This window comes from Neoarius graeffei, chromosome 11 (genome assembly GCF_027579695.1).
Source record: "Neoarius graeffei isolate fNeoGra1 chromosome 11, fNeoGra1.pri, whole genome shotgun sequence".
Taxonomy (NCBI): domain Eukaryota; kingdom Metazoa; phylum Chordata; class Actinopteri; order Siluriformes; family Ariidae; genus Neoarius; species Neoarius graeffei.
This window is the reverse complement of record NC_083579.1, coordinates 26200463-26216315: the sequence shown is the minus strand read 5'-3', so window position 1 is coordinate 26216315 and position 15853 is coordinate 26200463. Positions and strand designations below refer to the sequence as shown.

At 42.9% G+C, this 15853-nt stretch overlaps 1 protein-coding gene across 1 annotated transcript in view; it reads left to right on the top strand.

The window, feature by feature from the left end:
- fam184aa (family with sequence similarity 184 member Aa) overlaps nt 1–15853 on the top strand; it is a 160342-nt gene that overhangs the window by 20940 nt on the left and 123549 nt on the right. Inside the window, exons 4-7 of the mRNA XM_060933674.1 lie at nt 127–308; nt 579–764; nt 2108–2230; nt 9033–9194. Coding sequence (XP_060789657.1) covers nt 127–308; nt 579–764; nt 2108–2230; nt 9033–9194 — 653 coding nt within the window. The remainder of the gene's footprint in view (nt 1–126; nt 309–578; nt 765–2107; nt 2231–9032; nt 9195–15853) is intronic.

Below are 15853 nucleotides of genomic sequence, written 5' to 3'. Positions count from 1 at the left end.
ATCTCTTATCTGTCTTATAGTAGATTCCATGAGAATATTATTTCTTAACTTATTTCTGCTTTTAAGTGAGCGTATCTTCTCAGTTTCTTATTTGTATCTGACAGATTGTCCTTGTTTGTGCCTCAGGTCAGATCGGCACTCTGCAGGCCACTCAGATGAGCCATGAGGCCACGATTAAAGACCTACAGCAGGAGCAGAATCGTCTGAGGGAGAAAATCGTCCAGCTGGAAGAAGAAAAGGACAGAGTACAGAGTCAGAGCCAGGCTTTAGACGAACAGCAGCGCCTGCAGATCCTCAACCTGGAAAAAGTAGGTCATTTTGTTCTCTTGTCCTAGCTCTTTTTATAGATCTCATTAGATATATTACTACTGAAGCACTCGTCTATCCTCAGCTTTAACATTAGATATACCAGTAGTAATAGTGATAGCAAATACAGCATAATTACAGATTGCAGATTATTACAGATAATTACAGATATTACAGATAACAACACTTTGCAAAAATTATGAAATCATCTCTTTGCTGTGATTGTAATCACTTTCCTGGTGCACTAAAGCCCGTCTGTAATTTGTTTGCAGTCCCTGTGTGAGCAGAAGCAAACCTACGAGCTGGATTTAGCTCAGGCTCGGGCTAAATATGAAGAGGAGGCTACTCATGTGAAAGAAGGCGAAGCCAAGGCTCTTGAGGAGGTCACGGAGAAGCACAGAGTGCAGCTAGAGAGTGCACACAGCGCCGCAGATAGAGAGAAAAACCAGCTCATTAATGTAGGTGCTCATATTATTAGGAAGCAAATGTTTTGATGATCAGAGAAAAAAGACTGAAACCATGGTGAATGGTTTATAGTATGCTAAATCTGAGAAGATGAAAAGATGAGAAGATATACAGTATGGCCGCTCAGGAAGGTTGATTTTAAAAATGGCTTTCCTTTTTTGCGGTCAGAATAAGTTGGGTCCTAAAGCCTGAGTGCATTTATTTCATCAGCTGCAGCAAAATTGTTGTACACTCACTGGCCACTTTAATAGGAACTTGTTCTTGAGTCTAAGATTCCTGTTCTTGGCTGCAGGAGTGGAACCCAATGTGGTCTTCTGCTGTTGCATGCTGAGATGCTTTTCTGCTCACCACAGTTGTAAAGAGTGATTATATGAGTTACTATATCCTTCCTGGCAGCTCAAAAAAATCTGGCCATTTTCCTCTGACCTCTATTATCAACAAGATGTTTCCACCCACAGAACTGTCACTCACTCAATGTTTTTTTTCACCATAATGTGTAAACTCTAGAGACTGTTTTGTGTGAAAACCCCAGGAGATCAGCAGTTTCTGAAATACTCAAACCAGTCCATCTGGCTCAAACCAACACCTATGCCACAGTGAAAGTCACACTTTGAGATCACAATTTTTCCCATTCTGATATTTGAAGTAAACATTAACTGAAGATCTTGATTTGTATCTGCATGATTTTATGCATTGTGCTGATTAGAGAACTGCATAAAACAGCAGGTGGATGGGTGTTCCTAATAAAGTGGCGTGTGTGTGATGAATTAGCCTCATTTGACTTCAGAAATGTTAAATGATACTGCACTACAGTTTGAAATGCTCTTGTTTATCTCGTCAGTGTGTTGATTTTTTTTTTTAGAAAAGCGGCTCTGACAAAAGTGGCACCTGTACAGGTTGATATGAGTGCAGTTGTTCTATTACGTTAGTTTCTGTAGAAGCAATTTACCTAATGGTGAAGTTTTCTGTGTGGAGATGTGTATTTAGGATTTATGGCAGGAGTCTCCAGTGTGAGTGCTTTGGAATAGTCAGTGGTAAAGTTGTAACGCTGAAGTAAGAAAGGTCAAATTGCAGGTTTTTTTGCAGTAATTACTGCCGTGTCCAGGCCAAGACATTGGAGTGACTGCAAAGCAGTAAGCATGTTCACAGACATCTGAAATGATCTGTTACATTTCTTCAAAAATAAACCAAATTTTCTCAAAGCAAATTCCTTCCTTTGACAATTCTTTAGGGTCTTAGACCTGTTCAGTCATCAACACATACCAATCCTGTGTGTTCCACTCTTGTCTTTTTTTTTTTATGTATTCAGCATGATTACACTTTCCTTTGGTTTCAGGAAATGAAACAGCAGTATGAGATTCAGCGACTCTCGCTGGAGGAACAGAGGAGCCGCATGCAGCAGCAGCTGGACACTTTCCGCGAAGAGCTCACTGCCAAACTCAACATTGCCAACCAAGAGGTACGAAAACACACACTATTCCATATCAAGCATGGTGTTTAACAATAATTTGAAGAAGACAAATAATCAAATAATTTGTACAGTTACAGTGGTGCTTGAAAGTTTGTGAACCCTTTAGAATTTTCTATATTTCTGCATAAATATGACCCAAAACATCATCAGGTTTTCACACAAGTCCTAAAAGTAGATAAAGAGAACCCAGTTAAACAAATGAGACAAAAATATTATACATGGTCATTTATTTATCCAGGAAAATGATCCAATATTACATACTTGTGAGTGGCAAAAGTATGTGAACCTTTGCTTTCAGTATCTGGTGTAACCCCCTTGTGCAGCAATAACTGCAACTAAATGTTTCCGGTAACTGTTGATCAGTCCTGCACACCGGCTTGGAGGAATTTTAGCCCATTCCTCCGTACAGAACAGCTTCAACTCTGGGATGTTGGTGGGTTTCCTCACATGAACTGTTCGCTTCAGGTCCTTCCACAACATTTCGATTGGATTAAGGTCAGGACTTTAACTTGGTCATTCCAAAACATGAACTTTATTCTTCTTTAACCATTCTTTGGTAGAATGACTTGTGTACTTAGGGTCGTTGTCTTGCTGCATGACCCACCTTCTCTTGAAATTCAGTTCATGGACAGATATCCTGACATTTTCCTTTAGAATTTGCTGGTAAAATTCAGAATTCATTGTTCCATCAATGATGGCAAACCGTCCTGGCCCAGATGCAGCAAAACAGGCCCAAACCATGATACTACCACCACCATGTTTCACAGATGAGATAAGGTTCTTATGCTGGAATGCAGTGTTTTCCTTTCTCCAAACATAGCGCTTCTCATTTAAACCAAAAAGTTCTATTTTGGTCTCGTCCGTCCACAAAACATTTTTCCAATAGTCTTTCTGGCTTGTTGTGATCTTTAGCAAACTGCAGACGAGCAGCAATGTTCTTTTTGGAGAGCAGTGGCTTTCTCCTTGCAACCCTGCCATGCACACCATTGTTGTTCAGTGTTCTCCTGATGGTGGAGTCATGAACATTAACATTAGCCAATGTGAGAGAGGTCTTCAGTTACTAATGCCGCTTTTCCACTACAAACGCGGCTGAGCCGTGCCGTGCTGAGTCGAGCTGAATCGAGCTGAGCGGGGCTGTTGGAGTTGCATTTCGACTACAACCGCGCTGAACCGTGCTGGCTGGAAGTGGGTGGACACATTGGGTGGAGTTAGCGAAAGTGGGTGGACGTCACATGATGTCGTTAAGCAGCGCAAACAGTGACATTAGTGACAGTGGCGGAACAAGTCAGAGCCGGGCCGGGGGCGGGGCAAATGACCGGGCCCTTTATTAAAGCTCATCATAACATCATTTTAGGCTACAAAAACGAAGTCCTTCAAACGAACATGTAACTCAGAAACAAAAAACATTAGGATACTGTACATGGCTCATAATAAAACATCAATAGCCTATACTGCGCACATTATTTGAAGGGCATACGAATGAGCGCTCAGAGATTGCAACGGTGACAGGAAGAGTCAGAAATAAAAGGAGGGCGGTGCAAACCTCACTGAATGCACTGTGTTTACCAATTTCAACACTACAGGGTGCAACTATGTTATTTTGTACATTAAGTCCTTCAAACGAACATGTAACTCAAACAAAAAAACATTAGGCGACATACTGTACATGGCTCATAATAAAACATCAATAGCCTACTGCGCGCATTATTTGAAGGGCATACGACGAGCCTTGCGCTCCGCGAACTCGTCCACGATGCTCTGTATGTCACTGTACTAGGCTGCAAAAACGAAGTCCTTCAAACGAACATGTAACTCAGAAACAAAAAACATTAGGATACTGTACATGGCTCATAATAAAACATCAATAGCCTATACTGCGCACATTATTTGAAGGGCATACGAATGAGCGCTCAGAGGTTGCAACGGTGACAGGAAGAGCCATGTACAGTATCCTTTTCAGCGGTAGTCTCACGACCCGAATAGTAAACAATAAACATGGAGGACATGGAGTCGTTAGTGTTGCTGGTCTTGGTGCTGTGGCTTGTTGTCACCGACAATGCCAACAGATACTGGCAAGAGCGTATAGATGAGGCGAGGCGCATAAGGCTTCAGAAATTCTCGTAATTCATAATTATTCTCCTTCCGGGTTTGCGGTGTTTACAGATCCCAGCGCTCTCGCGGGGCGTGTGTGGGCATGTGAGGACACTCCTCCTCACCAATCAGTGCACAGGGGAGTGTCTGCTCACGCCCCCAACCTCACTCGGCACGGCTTGGCTCGCTTCAGCCCCACTCCAAAACGGTGCGAGTTTTAGGGGCTAAGCAGGGCTGAAGCGAGCTGAGTCGTGCTGGTTTTTGGTAGTCGAAACGCGAGCCGTGTCAGGCTGAAGTGAGCTGAAGCGAGCTGAAGTGAGCTGAAAAAGGGTAGTGGAAAAGGGCCATTAGAAGTTACCCTGGGGTCCTTTGTGACCTCGCTGACTATTACACGCCTTGCTCTTGGAGTGATCTTTGTTGGTCGACCACTCCTGGGGAGGGTAACAATGGTCTTGAATTTCCTCCATTTGTACACAATCTGTCTGACTGTGGATTGGTGGAGTCCAAACTCTTTAGAGATGGTTTTGTAACCTTATCCAGCCTGATGAGCATCAACAATGCTTTTTCTGAGGTCCTCAGAAATCTCCTTTGTTCGTGCCATGATACACTTCCACAAACATGTGTTGTGAAGATCAGACTTTGATAGATCCCTGTTCTTTAAATAAAACAGGGTGCCCACTCACACCTGATTGTCATCCCATTGATTGAAAACACCCGACTCTAATTTCACCTTCAAATTAACTGCTAATCCTAGGGGTTCACATACTTTTGCCACTCACAGATATGTAATATTGGATCATTTTCCTCAATAAATAAATGACCAAGTATAATATTTTTGTCTCATTTGTTTAACTGGGTTCTCTTTATCTACTTTTAGGACTTGTGTGAAAATCTGATGATGTTTTTGGTCATATTTATGCAGAAATATATAAAATTCTAAAGGGTTCACAAACTTTCAAGCACCACTGTATAACAACTCGCACAGATTAAATCAAGTCAGAGCACAGACTCTTGACTAACCTATCATAAGTATCATAATATTCTTATTGCAGTAATACTCGTAATGATATTGTAAAATGACAAAGGTGTGCACTCAAAGTTTGTGGATTAGGGTTTTTACAGTAATTGTTGTTCATTGCTGGGATCAAATACAATTTATCAAGATCATGACCATCATCAAAACAAGAAACTAGGAAAACAGGAGACCTAGGACAAGACCAGGCTTAGAAACACAACTTTTACACATACTTCATGAACATACAGTGAAACTAAGATGGAGTACATACTCAGAGTAGTAAGGCAACAGGTGAGACTAAGTCTCACTGCAAGAACAGGAAACTATGACCAAATAAGGCAAGTGTAAACAAACTGGAGCAAATGTGGAATATGTGAGTCAGCACAGAGAGAATCAGGATATAGATAGCAATTTTCAAGGGTTATTCTGGTGCCTTTTGGACTTCAAGCATCAAAAGTGAGTAAAATTAGTCATCGGCGTTGGCCAAGAACATATTTTAACTAGCTATATCTCAGGTTTACTAAATGTGAAATTCAAGGCTTTGAATTAGGTGCTATGATCTTGAATTTGGCTAAGGTGGCTCAAATAATAAACCAAGATACTGATTCCGACAGTGCAATATACTGTATAAGGTAGCATTAAAACAATGACAAATTGCCCATTACTTACAGGAAACTTAAAAGTGTAAAGGGAGCACCCATTTCAGTGGCTGCATAATGACAAAATTATGTTAGAAATATGGATTCAGTGTTAACCTTGTTCATTTGACATTTTGTAAACAATAATACATTTGGTGTAAAAATGTAAAAAAAATATTTTATACAACATACAATATTTATACATTTATACATGACAGCAGACTTGTGTCTTACACTAACTTTGATCAGTAGTCATCATAATAAAGTTGATAGTTGTCTGGGAAGCTGTCTTCTTTTAAGTGAAATGATTCTATCATTACAGAGAAAACATTTCCTTGCCTAAGTGGTGCACTGGAAGAGAATAGGTAAAGATAAAGCTTCTGTTAAAAACTAGTGACTCTTGTGCCTGGCCAAACCTCCCAGATTTGGACTACAATCAAGATGCATACACTACTGCTCTGGATGTATGCCCAGTGACATTGAAAATGGGTTTGCCAACCATTACACCACCAAATGAATTGCTGTCAGTGAGAAGGTTGTAGTAGAGCCCACCTGAGGGTAAATCATGCATGGCAATAAATAAATAAAAACCCAGCTCACCCTTTGTGATGGTTGAACAGATCAGAACAAAGCAATATCTGAGAACTGTCAAGAAGGATTTAAGGCCAGGTGGACTGCCTCTCAACTGCTGCTGGTTGATAGATATTACATTGCAGGGCCACTAGTCTGCAGTACCCTCATAATACTAGATACTTCCCCCAGCCTTTGAGGGAAGCATTTGTGGTGATTATCTCTCTCTGGCAGGGAATAGCCTCCAGTCATACTCATTCTGCCCTGCACTGCCAGCTGGCCAGTAATTGGGCTTGTTCTACAGAGACAGGAACATTTTGGTCTGTGATGATTGGGGTCCAATTTCAGGCTGATGATCCACCCAAGGAATGCCCAGAGTTCTGTCAATCCTTCGGAATTACCAATGCAGCTGCTGTCATCAGTCCAAGAATTCTCAACAAAAGCCTATACCACAGGCTAGGCCCTGGATAAACTTTACTGGCAAGTATGATAACATCTGCCACAGTGGGCTGGAGCATTCTTAGTGTTGTCCTGCTTCATGCTGAGGAATAGTGAAGTCTGCTTTGGCAATGGGAACATAAAAGTAGAATCACATATGTCCATAGATGTGACCCAGTCCTATGGCTCTTAGCAAATGAAACAAGAAGACCTTCAGGAAACAGTTCAGTCCCTTCAAATTTAATGAAACCTGGATGAAATCTGTTTGGAACAAGAAAATGTGTTAATTATTTAATCAGAATATTAACCTATTTTGAAGTGTGTGTTCTACTATTTTTTTTTTTTTTTTACCTTTCTTGATACAGAACAATCAACATTGTCATCAGGGCTACTGATGTGATGTAGTTGCTGGTTCTTGGCTGTAAGACACCACATCTCAAGCCCTTCCAGCACTGTCCGGAGCCCTCCCTATGAGGCAGATTTATGGTACTTAAATGCTTACCAGAAGCCTGAGTTTGGCAAGAAAATGGCTGGAAGCACTCAGTGGAATGTACTGTAAATAATATCGGCATAGATCAGGCAAGATCAAGCAACAGTGCACATGAGGGATATCAAATATAACCCAGAGCTATTGGATGCTGTAGTGTTCAATAACACTTTAGAATTATGTTTTTAATATCAGAAGAGAGCACACACTCACCAATGCAGAATGGGGGCTCACCCATAGGGGCACTATATATATAATATATATATTCACAGTGCCTTGCAAAAGTATTCATACCCCTTGAACTTTTTCACATTTTTCCACGTACCACCACGAACTTAAAAGTTTTTTATTGAGATTTTATGTGATAGACCAATACAGAGTAGCACATAATTGTGAAGTGAAATGAAAATGATCAATGGTCTTCAAAATTTTAAACAAATAAAAATCTGAAAAATGTGATGTGCATTAGTATTCAGCCCCCCTGCGTCAATATTTTGTAGAGCCACCTTTTGCTGCAATTACAGCTGCAAGTCTTTTGTGGTATGTCTCTACCAGCTTTGCACATCTAGACACTGAAATTTTTGCCCATTCTTCTTTGCAAAATAGCTCAAGCTCAGCCAGATTGGATGGAGAGCGTCTGTGAACAGCAATTTTCAAGTCTTGCCACAGATGCTCAATGGGATTTAGGTCTGGACTTTGACTGGGCCATTCTAACACATGAATATTCTTTGATCTAAACCATTCCATTGTAGCTCTGGCTGTATGTTTAGGGTCATTGTCTTGCTGGAAGGTGAATCTCCTTCCCAGTCTCAAGTCTTTTGCAGCCTCCAACAGGTTTTCTTCCAGGATTGCCCTGTATTTAGCTCCATCCATCTTCCCATCAACTCTGACCAGCTTCCCTGTCTGACCAGTTTCCAGAACTTTATCCCTGACCTGTCTAGTGAGTTCTTTGGTCTTCATGATGCTGTTTGTTCTTCAGTGTTCTCTAACAAACCACTGAGGCCTTCACAGAACAAGTGTATTTATGCTGAGAGTAAATTACACACAGTAGGACTCTATTAACGAATTACCGGTAGATGACTTCTGAAGGCCTGGTTTGTATTTAGAGGTATCAGAGTACAGGGGGCTGAATACTAATACACACCACATTTTTCAGATTTTTATTTGTTTAAAATTTTGAAGACCATTGATCATTTTCGTTTCACTTCACAATTATGTGCTACTCTGTGTTGGTCTATCACATAAAATCTCAATAAAAAACTTTTAAGTTCGTGGTTGTAAGGTGGAAAAATGTGAAAAAGTTCAAGGGGTATGAATACTTTTGCAAGGCACTGTGTATATATCAGCCGTTCAACAAATGTCAATCTTCATAAAGTCCTAGGGATCCTGGGAGTTTCAGGGGTTAGGGGTGGTGGTGGATAAATAAGCAGAGATAGCAATGTATATTGTTCTGAAATAAATAAAGATATTATTTTTAAAAACAATAAAACATATCTGCAGGGAAGTTTTGTTTCTGCAATGATGAAGTAATTTTTTCTTGCCCTTTTTTAGGTGTCTCATCTGAAGGAGTTGGTGAGGGAGGGTGAGGCAAACCTGGATTCAGCTGAGAATCACATCTCTCATCTAAAAGAGAACCAGGAGAAGCTGCTTATTGAGCTGGATGCCGTCAGAGCCAGAGTGAGAGAGACCAATCATGTTCTCACTGATGTACAGGTAGGTTTTATAATCCAGAAAAAAATTAAACCTATTCACTCATCTTTGGCATGGAGTCCATAATAGTCTGGTGTTTTGAATAGTGCTATGTCTGGTACTTCCCACATACAGTGGCCTAGCTTACATATCCACCTTGTTGAAGTGAAACCACAAAACTATTTCTGGAGTATCAGGTTGCCAACAGAAGTCTCCTAATGGAAAATTGTGAGTCAGTGTTTAGTTATAAAAAGTATTCCAAACTTTGAACATCCCAAGGTGCACCATTCATACATGTCGACCTTTGGTCAATCAAACCTGTATAACCAACCTCCAAAATCCGTATTTCCCTTATAAAATCCGTATAAGATGCAAATGAAAATAATGTGTGTGCATTTGAGTAATTGAGTGATCAATCTCATTAAATCTGAAGGTTAATAATTAAAATTGAATCAGTCTCATATTATCATTAAATCACTCATGGAATCAGTCTCATTAATCAGTCTCATTAATTAATACCATTAATTTTGGTGCTTAATAATAAATTACCAAACAGCTAAATTATGGTATATTCCAAATTATTATGATCACTTACCATATTACATAAATCATATGCACCTTTTAGAATTCTTTGGAGATTGGGGACTTCAAAGATATTGGAACACAAATAAACACACAGTTTCAATAATAAATGAATTTATTATAACAAAGATAAAAATGGATAATGGCAGTTGAAATATATACAAACAGTAAGATGTGTGTGTGTGTGTGAGTGAAAGGCCCTATGGCCTGAGCAGAAGGCTAGTGTGGGATGCTAGCTAGGTATGTTCCTGTATGTCCACGTGGTGTAGGGATCACCACGTGGGATTTGAGGAGAACAAAGGAATTAGCCTTGTGGCTAAGCTAAGACAAAGGGAAGCTAGCTAAGGTGGGTTTGTGAGACATGTGGCCACGTGTGGAGGCCTAGATTAGCCTTGTGTTTAGCTAAGACAAAGGAATGCTAGCTAAGGTGTGTTTGTGTGTGTGGAGAGAGAGAGGCCTTGTGTGTGGCCTACAAAAAGGATTAGCTCTGGTAGCTAACTCCACGTGTGTTTGTGGGGGAGGAGTTGACCACGTGGTAAGGCCTATGGCCTAGCAAAAGAAAGAAGCTAGCGTGGGATGCTAACTGAGGTGTGTTTGTGGCCAGGTGAGGCCTGTGACCACGTGTTTGTGTGTGTCAGGCCTGGTGAGGCCTGGTGACCATGTGTTCATGTAGGCCTAGATTAACCTCGTGTGGCGAAGCTAAGACAAAGGGATGCTAGCTAAGGTGTGTTTGTGAGTGGGGGAGGACCGTCACGTGTTTCTAAGACAATACACTTAGCTTTGGATGCTAATGGGACAAAAGAAATTAGCCGTAGGCTAATTTCACTAGCTTATAACAGTACTGAATCCACTGAAACCTTGATAAGGTCAAAATGTGTGATAAGGAAATTAAAGTGTTAGTCAGGAATAAAGAGAAGCATGCACAGCCTATCTATTAAAACAACTGAGAGATTAAAACAAAACAATAAATCAATTCAACACGCTGCGTGTTTACAGTGTAACAAACCGTTCCTGAGGTAAATTCACACTGCTTCAATAAAAGCTAATTCCTAAGACTAGGTTTATCTGCCCAAATGCCAGTCTTACTCAGTATCTTGCCTTTAGCAAAATTATGAAGAGATGTTCCGAGACTTTGGAGTTTCACCGTTGTGGAGGTCTCCGTGAATCGATTCCGTGGAGCAGAGGATCCCTTGGTTCGACGCGTGGTCGCTCGTGATGAGAAGAGAGTCTCTGACCAGAATAATGTGCACAACTGTTTAATTAGGAGGAATTCCATCGCTCCTAATTTTTAATTGAACTGTTGGGCTGCAGTCCGTACGTACTGATAATGAATAAACCGGTTGTAACTCAAGCTGAGTTTAAAATCACGCGATCCGAGAATCTATCATGGCCAAAGGTGAAAGGAAAGCGCGAAACTCTGATTCTTGAGGAAAAGAAAAGAAAAGACGTCTTTCTGGGGTTTGCTCGGCGGAGCAAACGATCCTCCCTGTGTCCGTGTTGAATTAACGGCGCCGAAAGAGGCGGAGCTAGGAGTTCCTGGGTTTCTTATGCTTTCACGGAGGATGTGACGTTGGTGATCCCGCCCCCGCATGACGCAGGTCAACGCGGAAGTTGGCTGATGGGAAATGTAGTTTTAAAGGGACTGTATTGTAGTTTTTAGACGGACTGTGTTACCTACAATAATTTACCTAAAATTTGAATAATTAACAATGATATATCCAAGTTACTTTTTATTCAATATTAATAACAATAAACCTTCAGAATGAATACAAAGCTCCAATGTTTGACAAAAACACAAAGTGTCACTCTAATGTTCTGAATTGTACTCCATGACAGCTTTTTTTAGCACTCTGCACCAATACCTCACTAGGCTGCATGTCACAGCAAGTGTCTGTGTTGATCTTGCCGAAGTGCCCATTCAGAATCTTTTCAGTCGCTATTGAAAGTTGCTCAGGTGTAAATACGCGTTTCAAACAAAATGTTACTTCGCGGTTGGCGGGATTCTCGCAATGCGGTGTGCGCATGATCAAAAGTGGAACGAAGACTCGCTACCACAAGATAACGCGCGATTTCATAAGACTCTTTACTGGCTGTCAATGCTTTCTGTGGTGTACAGTACGTTTGTAAATGTTATGCACTCTTTTATCATCGTGAGAATTGATTATAGCTCTAAATAAATATTGAAGTTTTTTTAAAGAATCCGTATAACTTTATTTGTACACCCGTATACTATGTTTATTGAATCAAATCCGTATAAAATACGGACATTCTGTATAGGTTGACATGTATGACCATTAAATGTGGCACAACTCTGCCTCGGGAAGGCCATCCACCTAAAGTCAGTGACTGGGAAGAAGGTCATTAGTGAGAAAAGCAAGCAGAGGCCAAGGGAAGGAATTGGAGCAATACACATCTCGGATAGGAGCTGTTCACAGGACAACCATAACCTGGACAATCCACAAAATTAGGCTTTATCAAAGAGCAGTAAGAAAAAAAAAACATTCCCCATTTGGCATTTGCCAAAAAGCATGTTGGAGACTCAGCAGTCATGTGGAAAAAAAATTATCTGCTATAATAAAACCAAATGTAAACTTTTTTGAACTTGGCCTTTGACAGAAATCCAGTGCTACTCATCACCCTGAAAACACCATCATTACAGTGAAGCATGGTGGTGGTAGCATCATGTCACAGGGATGCTTGTCATCAGGTGGGATTGGGAAAAGGGTCAGGGTTGAAAGGAAGATACATGGAGCTAAATCCTAGCAATCCTTGAAGAAAACTTATTCCAGTTTACCAGATACTTAAGACTTGAAATTTGGATTTGTTGGGATGGCCTATTCATTTAGCCCAGGTTTGAAAATGTGTGGGAAGACTAGACAACTGCTGTTCACTAATGGTCTCCACAAAATCTGACAGAACATGAGCAAATTTGCCAAGAATAATGGGCAAACAAAATGTGTAGATCTGATAGAAACATACTGTATCCCACTAGAGCTGTAATTGCAGCCAAAGGTTGGTAGTACTAACTTTTGCGTAAAACGCAGTTTTTTTTCATACTCTAGTTCCTAGTAGAATATTTATTTTAGCTTTGACCAACCAGCCTATGCCTGGTATTGTTAATAAATCTGCCTCCAGCCACACCATCTGCTCATCTTTTAACCCCTGCTATGAATGTTGATTAGAATATTTATCTGTAGTAATCCCCGATGTGGGTGGAGCACAGAAGCACGGCAGGCGAGAGTTCGTGGTCACACACACGCATTTTATTGAGCTTTTCAGCTTTCTTTCTTTCTTTCTTTCTTTCTTTCTTTCTTTCTTTCTTTCTTTCTTTCTTTCTTTCTTTCTTTCTTTCTTTCACTCACTCACTCACTCACTCACTCACTCACACGTGTTGTGATCAGGGAGCGAAAACCTCTTCTCTCCTCTCCCCCTCCCTTTATACTCCATCCCTGCAACAAACACACACACAAATCGACATCAGGTGTAATGACCTAGCCACTTACCTTCCCTGACCCCGCCCTCCATTCACAGACTGCTGCTTGGCCACGCCCCCGCTGCCACATACCCCCACCGCCCAACTCAGGCCGGGGAGCCGTCCGGCCTGAAGCTGACTTCCCCCCCGATGGGACAGGAAGTCTGCCACCACCATCTGTGCCCCCGGCCTGTGGATCACCTCGAACTTAAATGGCTGGAAAGCGAGATACCAACGGGTGATCCACGCATTGGCATCCTTCATGCGGTGGAGCCACTGGAGGGGCACGTGGTCTGAACAGAGAGTGAAAGGGCATCCCAGCAGGTAGTATCGGAGGGCGAGGACTGCCCCCTTGATGGCAAGACACTCCTTTTCAATTGTGCTGTACTTGCTTTCGCGCACCGACAGCTTTTGGCTGATGTACAGCACCGGGCGCTCCTCACCCTCCACCTCCTGGGACAAAACAGCCCCCAGCCCCCTGTCCGATGCATCAGTCTGCAAAATAAAGGGGAGAGAGAAGTCAGGGGAGTGTAAAAGTGGCCCCCCACACAGTGCAGCTTTTACCTCAGAGAAGGCCTGTTGGCATTGCTCCGTCCACTGGACCAGATCTGGAGCCCCCTTTTTAGTGAGGTCGGTTAGCGGGCTGGTGACGTCCGAATAGTTAGGTATAAACGTACGATAATAGCCAGCCAGCCCCAGGAACCGCCTCACCTCCTTTTTGGTCTTGGGCCTCGGGCAGGCCACAATCGCTGCAGTCTTGTTAATTTGGGGACGCACCTGCCCATGACCCAAGTGGAACCCCAGATACCGTACTTCCACCCGCCCAATTGCACACTTTTTCGGGTTAGCTGTGAGGCCCGCTCGCCTCAGTGATTTTAGAACAGCCCTCAGGTGTTCCAAGTGCCGCAGCCAATCATGACTGTAGATTATTATGTCATCTAGATAGGCGGCCGCGTAGGCAGCATGAGGGCGGAGGACCCTGTCCATAAGCCGCTGGAACGTAGTGGGCGCCCCAAATAACCCAAAGGGGAGCGTGACAAATTGGTGTAAACCAAACAGTGTGGAAAAGGCCGTTTTCTCTCGGGATAGAGGAGTCAAGGGGATCTGCCAATATCCCTTGGTTAGATCCAGTGTCGAATAAAAGCGAGCAGTGCCTAACTGATCAAGCAACTCATCAATGAGAGGCATTGGGTACGCATCTAAATTTAGACACCGCGTTGACCTTTCTATAGTCCACACAGAACCGGACCGACCCATCAGTCTTTGGAACCAGGACCACTGGGCTGCTCCAGTCACTGTGGGACTCCTCGATTATGCCCATTTCGAGCATGGCCTTGAGTTCATCCCAAACCACCTTTTTCTTGTGTTCGGGCAAGCGGTAAGGGCGGCTACGCGCTACCACCCCTGGGGACGTTTCGATGTGGTGTTCTATGAGGTGGGTACGACCCGGAAGGGGCGAGAACATGTCGGAAAATTCCTTCTGCAACTTGGCTACCTCCGTGAGTTGGGTCGGCGAGAGGTGGTCTCCACAAGGGACCAGAGTGGCCCGAGATGTGATCTTTTTTACCTCCGGCCCCAGCTCCGCCTTCTCTGGGACTACCGACGCCAACGCCACGGGGACCCCCTCATTCCAGCGTTTTAAAAGGTTGAGGTGGTAGACTTGCAGTGCCCCGCCCCTATCCATTCACTTTACCTCATAGTCGATGTCCCCGACTTGCCGTGTGACCTCGAAGGGCCCTTGCCACTTGGCGACTAATTTAGAACTCGACGTGGGCAATAATATGAGTACTTTTTCTCCCGGCGTGAATTCTCTAAGGTGCGTGTCCCTGTCATACAGCCAGCTTGGACGTTCTTGTGCCTGCCGTAAATTCTCCTGGGTTAATTGCGTGAGGGTGTGGAGTTTTGCGTGCAGGTCAAGAACGTACTGGATTTCATTTTTACTCGGTGAAGGTCCCTCCTCCCAATTTTCCCGCAGCACATCCAGAATGCCACACGGCTTACGCCCATATAATAATTCAAAGGGAGAAAACCCTGTGGAGGCTTGCGGGACCTCTCGTACTGCGAACAACAGGGGTTCAAGCCACTTATCCCAATTACGCGCATCTTCACTAACGAATTTCCGGATTATGTTTTTGAGTGTCTGGTTGAATCGCTCTACTAATCCATCCGTTTGTGGGTGATATACACTGGTGCGGATGGACTTAATCCCCAGTAACCCATACAGCTCGTGCAGTGTGCGTGACATAAACGAGGTGCCTTGGTCTGTCAGGATTTCTTTCGGAATCCCGACCCGGGAGATAACACGGAAGAGCGCTTCCACAATACTGCGTGCTGAGATATTGCAGAGAGGCACTGCCTCCGGATATCGCGTTGCATAGTCCACTAGAACTAAAATAAAGCGATATCCCCATGCTGACCGATCTAATGGCCCGATGAGATCCATCCCAATTTGCTCAAACGGGGTCTCGATTAGAGGAAGAGGGCGCAACGGCGCTTTTGGAGTGGCCACGGGATTTACTAATTGGCATTCACGGCATGCCGCACACCACCGACAGACATCCCCGCGAATCCCTGGCCAATAGAACCAGGCCATTATTCGGGCTAGTGTTTTGTCTTGGCCCAAGTGTCC